Genomic DNA, 9,508 nt, shown 5'->3' with positions numbered 1-9,508 from the left:
TGGTTGCTGGGAATTGAACTCAGGACCTTTGGAAGAGCAGGCAATGCTCTTAACCACTGAGCCATCTCTCCAGCCCCTGTTTTGTTTTGTTTTGAGACAGGCTCTCACTATGTAGACTGCTCCGAACTTACTATGTAGACCAGCTGGCCTGGAATCACAGAGATCTACCTGCCACTGCCTCCTGTGTGCTGTTTTAAAGATGGGTGCCACAACCCCAAACTTTGGTTTGGTCTTTTGGGATAGACTCTTGTGCTGTAGCCCTGAATTATTTTTTTAATTTATTTTTATTTTATATTTATTGGTGTTTTGTCTGCATGTATTCTGTGCAAGAGTGTCAGATCCCCTGGAGTTGGGTTACAGACAGTTGTAAGCTGCTATGTGCATGCTGAGAATTGAACCCAGGTCCTCTGGAAGAGCAGCCAGTGCTCTTAAACCATTCAGTCAATATAGCCCTGAATTCAAACATTGCTCCTACCTCAGCTTCCTGAGTTCTAGGATTACAGGCTGGAGCCACCCTACCTGACTACTTTGTCATTTTGATACATATACCTGCTATAGTGTCTTGAATGGGATATTTTTTAAATTATTTACTTGTTATACATATACTTGCCAGGAGAGGATACTAGATCTCATTACAGATGGCTGTGAGCCACCATGTGGTTGCTGGGAATTGAATTCAGGAACTCTGGAAGAGCAGCCAGTGCTTTTAACCTGAGCCATCTCTCCAGCCCTAGTGTCTTGATTTGTAATTCTTCACTTAGAAGTGAGCCTTGAAAAAGGAGCACCCCCACTCTTGACCCCTTTCCCTCCTTTAACAATTCATGATGTTAGAGCACTTATCTCAGAAGATGCCACTTTGGTGGGTTCCTCATCGTGGTCATGTCTGACAGAGTTGCTGCTGCTGCTGAGCTTAGCAGGGAAGGGCCTGCCCTAATGGTTCTAAGCTCCCAGAGCAGAAAGGGACTTAGAGCAGGTGAAACTAGCTCTGTCTCTGTTTTGCTCGAGGTGCACTCAGCTGAACACCAGAGTGGCCAAGCTCAGCACAGAGCTGCAGGAGGAGCAGGAGCTAAACAAGTGTCTGCGCGCCAACCAGCTGCTGCTGCAGAACAGGCTAAAGGAAGAGGAGAGGCGGCTGAAGGAGACCTGTGACCAGAAGGACCTGCAGATCACCGAGATCCAGGAGCAGCTGCGTGATGTCATGTTCTACCTGGAGACACAGCAGCAGATCAGTCACCTGCCCGCAGAGACACGGCAGGAGATCCAAGAAGGGCAGATCAACATCCCCTCGGCCCCCAACCCACCCTCTTCTGGGGCTGGTGGGAAGCTGCCGTCCAGGAAGGGCCGCGGCAAGAGGGGCAAGTGACCTTCAGAGACTTGTTCCTAAGACTTCCTGGGCACCGCAGGGTGTGCTGGGACCTTTGCTGAGTGGGAGGGTGGGCCCTAATAAGTATGCCTGAGGATGAACTGCAGTGTGGCTCCTTCATTTATGGCGTGTGATCCGAGGGGACTGAAAGAGGGTGGCATTGGCAGCACTTTGCAAGGTGATGAGTCTAGACCTGAGACCCCTCGTGGCCACTCTGCCTTCCAGCTGGGGACCCAGTCTTACGTCTTCTTCCCTTGTATTTATTCAGTTGGAGCACTTGCAGTTGAATTCTGGGGTAGGTTTATTACATGATGTGACCTTAGAGCCGCATTACCTAGCACTAAAGCACAGCGCCTCCCAGAGGTTCCAGCTGCCTTCAGAAGAGGAGCTTGCTGCCCACTGCAGAGCAATCATCTCTCCTGCCATCCCTCTCTTCCCCTGTGGAGTTCAAGAGCTGCTTGAGCGTCACAGAGAAGGGGCTAGCATGTAAAGCAGGCACAGGCTTGTCCTCAGCAGCCATCATGCCTGGCTTGAAGGCCGGAAAAACAGGGAACTGGGGCAGATGGAGTAGACCCAGTGTAGGGAAGATGGTGACAGTTCTCTTTTTGATGACTCCATACAAATGCGCCTGTCAAATATGAAAAGCCTTACTGGCTCCATCTAGCAAGAGTCAGCCAGGGGCAAGCCTGGAGAGAGGTCCTGACAAGCTGTGTGCATTGCTGGGGTCGGTGTACACTGACTGTTTACAGGCCGGGCTCATGTTGAGGTCGCAGCTAGAGAGAGCATGGGCAGATTTTCATTTTCGCTTTTAGGATTTAAGCAAAGGCTGCTTCTCGCTCCAGAACCTGCCTACAGCACAGTCCCTTTCAAACAGCTGTATGATACTTACTGTGACCAACAGAGGGATTGTGTGCCTCTCTCTAGAGCCGGAACATCAGATAACTAGTAGCACAGTAATTGAGCAGAAGTGAAGGGACACCTTGTGGGATTGACCTGACTTGTAGAAGAGCTTGAGCAGTTAGGACAGCAGTGTGTAGTGCAGTTTGATCTTCTACTTCATCATCAGCCAGAGGTTTGAAATGTCACACTTTAGGGCTGTTTTCTTTTTTTTTCTGATTAGACCTTGTCCTTTGACCTGAATCAGCGTGTTATCACATTGCTTGTGTCCAGTTCTGTGGAACATGCTGCAGCATTTCCCCAAATCCCACCTGTAACTGCAGAATGAGTGTACTCAGACCTCCACGGCTCTTCCTGAGGGCAGACCAGCACTCAGATTCTCAGGCCTGAGCCACACAGGCTCCTGGAGCCAGGGCAGGAGCAGATCAGCCTCTCACGGGGCTCCCACTTGATCTAGAGCGCATTTTACACTGTTAGAGCCCTGGTCTCAGCCCCACTTGTCTTGCACATCTGACCTTGCAGAAACTGGGGTGGGTGGTAGCATGCTAATGAAGAGAACTGGAAGTAGTTCCAAAGCTGGCTCCCTATTCCATTACAGTCCACCAAGCAGCCCTGCCGCACTTCGCAGCACAGGTCTGGGAAAATGCCCAGGAAGGCTGTGGCCAGAGGAAGCAGCAGATAGGCAGAGGTTTCCAAACTACTTGAAGGTCTTTTAAAAATGTTCCAGATGTGTAAATAAAATGTTATTTTAAAAGGTCAAAGAGTTGTGCTTCAGTCTGACATTGTACGGGATGGAAGCTGTTGGTATGTTCTTCTTAACAGGTAAAGCACTTTGCTTTCCCACGCTCCATTGACCGATGAACTCTTACTAAAATAACCAGAGATTATTCTTCCCTGTGTGAAATTTGCATCTCTGATATTGCTTAGAAGCACATATCTAAGAGTGTCAATGGCCTGCTTTTTTTGTTCATTTTTCTCTGTATAGCCCTGGCTACCCTGGAACTCACTCTGTAGAAAAAAACAGGCTGGCCTCCAACTCAAAGATTCGCCAACTTGCCGCTGCCTCCAAGTGCTAGGATTAAAGGCATGCACCACTGTGCCCAGTAAATGAAAACTTTTTTTAGAATTATTTTTATGTGCATTGGTGTTTAGCCTGCATGTATGTCTGCTTGAGGGTGTCAGGTACCCTGGAACTGAAGTTACAGACAGTTGTGAACTGCCATGTGAGTACTGGGAATTGGACCCCGGGGAAGGGCAGCCAGTGTTCTTAATCTCTGTGCCATCTCTCCAGCCCCATCAAAACATTTTTAAATAATGAAAGCCAGACATGGTGATGCGTGCCTTTAATCCCAGCACTTGGGATACAGAGATGCAGGAGGGTCTCTGAGTTCGAGGCCAGCCTGGTCTACAAAGCAAGTTTCAGAACAGCTATGGCTACATAGAGAAACCCTGTCTCAAAAAAACAATAATAGCCAGGCAGTGGTGGCGCACGCCTTTAATCCCAGCACTCGGGAGGCAGAGGCAGGCGGATCTCTGTGAGTTCGAGACCAGCCTGGTCTACAGAGCTAGTTCCAGGACAGGCTCCAAAGCCACAGAGAAACCCTGTCTCGAAAAATAAAAAAATAAATAAAAAATAAAAAAATAAAAAAAAAACAATAATAAGGAAAAAAACCTTCCCCTTCAGGAACCCTGAGTTTCCCCAGTGTCAGAGCCCTGTCTTCTTTCCCTTCTGTGCTGTGAATTTTACCTTTCCCCTTAAGGCTTTTACAAGGACAGTTTGCACTCCTGAAGAGAGGTTGTGGTCCCTGTATGCTGACAAGCACTGTCTTAGTCATGCTAGATCCTCTGTGTGTTTATGTTTGCAGAAGCCAGAGAAGGCTGCCGGGTGTCCTGCTCTGTCACTGCCATGTCCTCTTGAAATAGCATCTCTCATTGAACCTGGAGTTGGGCAAGCAAGCAGCAAGCCCCAGTGATCCTCCTGTCTCTGTCCCCAAAAGCGCTGGGAATTCAGACTTGGGTCATCGTGCTTGTACAGCAGATACCCACTGAATCATCACCCCAACTGCTGCCACCCCTTTTTGATACTGAGTTTCACTATAGAAAAGGCTGGCCTTGAGCTCATGGCAATCCTCCTGCCTCAGCCTCCCGAGAGCCGCAGTTGCAGATATGTCTTGTTAGTTTAGTTTTTTGAGACAGGTTCTCTCTACATAGCTCTTGCTTTCCTGGAATTCACTATGAGATCCACCTGCCTCTGCTCCACTATGCCCCTCTGTGCTAATATTAAGTGCATGTACCTGGCCTTCATTTTGTAATGATACTCCCTCGAGTCTCAGAACATGACTCTAACAGACCTCAGGCTTTATTCCTGAGAGCTACATTGCTGACCAACTCTGAGAATCACCAGCTTGGGCTGGGGTGGATCAGTGGAATTCTGCAGTGGCTTCTCAGGCTTGTGCATTCCTCCTGCATTGTGGCTTCTCAGGCTTGTGCATTCCTCCTGCATTGAAGAGCCAGACAATCTCATTTCACACAAGATGACTACAGTCTTTGGGGCCTAATGCTGAACGGCCAAGGTCAAAAATTCCTCACTGGAATTACCTAGGAAAATGTGACATTGGTCCTTGGCACCAAGCTGCTCTCTGCAGATAGCATTTGTTACTCCAGGCCAGCTACCAAGCTATTGCACGAACTAAGCAGCTTTGCTTCTGTCCAGGTATTATTCTAGAGCCCCAACCTGAGACTCCTTCAGATCCGACTCAATGCTGCCTGGAAAAGAGTGAGTTCACCTTCTATATCCTCCATACAAAGCCTGGAAACCCAGAATATGCCACGACCGTGCAGGAAATCTTTTTTTAAAATATAAAAGGTCGGGCCAGGCAGTGGTAGTGCATACCTTTAATCCCAGCCCTCTCAGGAGGCAGAGACACCCTCCAGCAGCAGGGATCCCGTACTGAAGCACCAGTGCCTTGGTCTATCAGTCTCCCTGTACCACCCAGGTATATGTAGCCCTGGCTGTCCTGGAACTCACTCTGTAGAGCAGGCTAGCCTCAAACTCAGAGATCTGCCTGCCCCTGCCTCCTGAGTGCTGGGATTAAAGGTGTTCACCACCCCTGGTCCATCAGATAATACTGGTTAGATCTATAGAACAAGGCTTCCTCATCACCTGAAAAACTGGCCTGTGTTACCTCTGTTAATGATGACTCAGAAGTTAAGGCACTGGCTGCTCTTCCAGAGGTCATGAGTTCAATTCCCAGCAACCACGTGGTGGCTCAAAACCACCTATAATGGGATCTGGTGCCCTGCTTCTGGCCTACAGGCAGGATACTGTATAAATAAATCTTTAAAAAGAAAAGAAAAGAAAAGAAAGAAAGAAAGAAATTCTCCAATGGAGAGCAGCCAAACTGATTGACCTCCTTTGGGCAGAGGGTCAGCCTCTCAGCTGGAGCCACCGGAAGTGTCCCTTAGAGTCAGCTGTGGCAAGACACACAAGCTCGGCCCACTCATTTTCTGATACCTTTCCACTCAGGCAGAAGCACCCTGCCTGAAACAGTCTCCCAGCCTCCTGCAACACCACACCACACTCCTCCACCTCCCCACCCCACCTGTTCTTAGTGGGGGAGAAAAAAGAAAAAAAAAAATCTAAAATCCTCTTCTAAGCGCAGGCCTCCAGAAAACAGTTTCTTTCCCAGGCCGCTAAGAATCAACACTAACTGGCTTGGAGCCCAGGGCCAAGTGCAGGACACAGGACTCTACAGGGAGGCCGAAAGGCCTCGGTCTTCCCCTCCTCCAACACATTGCTCTCCAATTAAGTGGGAACCTGCCTGGACTGGGGGCTGCGGCAGAAGTGGAGGCTCCACACTGAAGCCTAGAACCTCTCCAGAGTGTCCACACCAGACCATGCCTGCTCCTAGCCCTTTCTCTTTGGCAGGAATCCTGGTCCTGTGTGGCTGCAGAAATGCTAACGTTTGTTCTTTTTCTTCCTCTGGAAGCTGGCTGCTTCCCTCCAGCTACCCACCCCTCTGTTGATATCTGCCTCTTAGAGTTATAAAGTAGAATGGTCTAGGATTTTAAAAAATGTTCCAAACATCGATGTGTGCATATGAGAGAGAACAAGTAGACGCAGGCCACAGTGCTATGTGACGTGAGGAGGGCAACTTGGCAAGAGTCAGTTCTGAGGTAGTGTGTCTTTCTGCTGCTGAGCTGTGTGCTCAGGACTAGCTAGCCTGCAGAATATCTAGGTGTGTTTACTGTCTGTGCCTCCCTTCCTACAGGAGGCTGGGGCTACAGATGTAACCACCGCATCTGGCTTTTTATGTAAATCCCAGTTCTGTGGCTTTCAAAAACAATTTCAAAAGGTGAAAGAGAGAGAGAGAGAGAGAGAGAGAGAGAGAGAGAGAGAGAGAGAGAGAGAGGAAAAAGAAAAAAATAAAAAGAGAGAGGCAGGAGAGATGGCTCACTGGTTAAGAACACTGGCTACTCTTCCCAAGGACCGGGTTCAATTCCCAGCACCTACATGGCAGCTCACAACTGTCTGTAACTCCATTTGCAAGGAATATAACACGTTCACACAGATACATGCAGGCAGAACACCAAATGCACATAAAGCAAAAAAAAAAAAAAAATCTGCTTGGTGACGCCTTTATTCCCAGAACTTGGGAGGCAGAGGCAGGTGGAGCTCTCTGAGTTCATGGTCAGTCTGGTCTACAGAGTGAGCTCCAGGATTAACACAGAAAAACAAACAAACAAAAACAAACAAAAGATGAAAAAAGAAACCTAGGGCAAGTAAGATGGCTTAGCAGAATAGGGTACCTGCTGCCAAGTCTAGCAACCTGAGTTCAATTCTTGAGCCCTCATGATGGAAAGAGAGAGAAGTGATTTCTGCAGATTGTTGTCTAACCTCCATAAGTCTGCCATAAATGTGTGTGCATACGTGTGTGTGTGTGTGTGTGTGTGTGCATGTATGTGTCCATGTGGTGCCATAGATCCTTTGTGAAGGTCAGAGAGCAACCTTGAATTGGTTCCCTCCTTTCATCATGTGGGGCACAGGCATCCAACTCAGGTGGTCAGACTTGGTAGCAAGCCCCTTTCCCAGTGAGCCATCTCACAGTCCCTATTGTTTTATTACTACTATTAAAGAGCAGACAAAGAACCTAGACAACAATGAGGACCCTAAGAGACATACATGGATCTAGATGGGAAGCAGAAAAAGATAAGATCTCCTGAATAAATTGGGGACCATGGGAGAAGGTTGAAGGGGAGGGGAGAAGCAGGAAGGGGAGCAGGGAAAAATGTATAGCTCAATAAAATCAATTAAAAAAAGAAAGAACAGACACCAAGTTCCCCCTTCCCATCACCTTTGTGTGACTTCTAGAAAACAATGTCCTCTCTGATAATGTTCAAGGAAGGGACATGGTTGATGCTAAGGGACCTACAATGGACTCCCAGTAGTGTGTGTGACACAGAAAAGTCTAGAACATTCCTAGGCCAGCCGGTCTTCCAGCACTGGTCACCTTGTTAGACAATCCAGCAGACAAACCAAATCAATCCTGCCTTCCGACCTTGTGTTTGCCCGAAGTCTCGATTGGAAGCTACTCCTGACCTCTTTGGGTGCTGAACTGCCCCTGGACAGCCCCGTCAGGTCAGCACCACCACCCCATTACAAACACTGGGGAAACAGGAAGGGACTTGGCCAGCCTGGGCTCCTATCACCAGGCTGGGAAATGACCAGGCAATGATCAACCTCCCAGGAATCCTAAATCTGGACTCAAGCCATTGGGTGGCTGTGCAGATGCTCGAAGGCTTCTAGGCTGTTGGGGCTGGGCGCCTTCCTGCTCCTCAGCAGCCAGGGAAAACAGGGACTGAGTACTGGTCAGAAAAGCAGCTGAGGAAGAGCTCTGGCCTGGGTGGAGGCAGGCTGTCCCCAGCTGTCTGCAAGATTACCAGCTGGTAAAGAACAAAGAGATACACCACACCTCCCTCATGAGTTCATCCAAATGTGCCTGTCAATCACTTACAGTTTGACAGCACCCCTCAGGAATGCCTTCTTTCTCTTCTATGGACTTTTAATAGTTTAGGGCCCTGGCGTAATGGCACATGGCTTTAATCCCAGAATGGCAGAGGCAGAAGAAGGTGGATCTTTGTGAGTGTGAAGCCAGCATGGTCTACACAGTGAGCGCCAGTGTAAAATGCCACATGCGCTCTGTGCTGTACGGTTCGGTCCGGGAGCCGAGAACCAGGCTGGAGATTTCAACACACACACATACAGAGACAAGGGGACATGGGTCATCCTTAATACAAGAATGCCAACTTTATTGTGCACCAGGGAAGCTTATATAGGGACCCTTAACTGATAACCATGTCCCAGCTCTTGGGATTTCCAGCTGTAAAACCCACTAGAATTCACTCCCCTGCCAACAGGAACTCATGAGGGCCTCTTGCTCAGAGCAGCTGCAGGCACAGGTAAACAAGTTGTTTTGCTCAGTTCATTTCAGCAGGCAAAGGGTCTGAGGCAGGCAGAGAAAGTCAAGGGGCCGGGGATCTGCAGCCCCCAACATTCCAGGACAGCCAAGGCTACTTAGAGAGACACTGTCTCAACAACAATGCTGGGCTGTGGTGGCACATGCCTTTAATTTCAACACTCAGGAGGTAAAGGCAGACAGATCTCCTTTAGTTTGAGGCCAGCCTGGTCTATAGAGCAAGTTCTAGGACAGCCAGGGCTGTTACACAGAGAAATCGTGTCTCAAAAGAATAAATATATGCGCATCTATGTGTATGTATATATGTATATCTATATTTGTATTTATTGTGTGGGCCAATATATGTTCATGCCAGAGCCTGTGTATAGCAATCAGAGGCAACTCACCAGAGTGGGTTCTCTACTGCTGTGTTTGATCCCAGGAATCAGACTCTGGTGTCCTTTGCTCTTTGGACTTTGAGAGTCCAGGTAGGAAATGGAAAAGCTCTTGGGATCTTGGCAGCCCTTATAGACAGACTGCCTTCCTTTTCACCTCCCCACCTGTTCCCAGCGATGGACGTCAGGAAGCCATTTCCATCTTTTTATCATGTTTCTGTGTGGCTGGAGACAAGGCTCAGGGGTTAGGAATGTTTGCTGTGTGCGCAGAGAACTGGGTTTGGTTCCCAGCACTTATATCCAGTGGCTTACAACTGCCCTTACCTCCAGTTCCTGGGGAGCCAACATTCCCTTCTGGCCTCTATGGGCACCTGCCTGCGTGTGAACATGCCCACACA

General features: G+C 48.6%; 1 protein-coding gene across 1 annotated transcript in view; it reads left to right on the top strand.

Annotated features, from left to right (window-relative positions):
* The window catches only part of Brap (BRCA1 associated protein), a 34,771-nt gene extending 31,602 nt beyond the window's left edge, over positions 1-3,169 (top strand). Inside the window, exon 12 of the mRNA XM_005344468.3 lies at positions 1,006-3,169. Within this exon, the coding sequence (XP_005344525.1) occupies positions 1,006-1,363 (358 nt within the window). The 3' untranslated portion in view covers positions 1,364-3,169. The remainder of the gene's footprint in view (positions 1-1,005) is intronic.
* Positions 3,170-9,508: the final 6,339 nt, after the last annotated feature.

This window comes from Microtus ochrogaster, chromosome 2 (genome assembly GCF_000317375.1).
Source record: "Microtus ochrogaster isolate Prairie Vole_2 chromosome 2, MicOch1.0, whole genome shotgun sequence".
NCBI classification, from domain to species: Eukaryota; Metazoa; Chordata; class Mammalia; order Rodentia; family Cricetidae; genus Microtus; species Microtus ochrogaster.
This window is presented reverse-complemented; position numbering and strand designations above follow the sequence as displayed.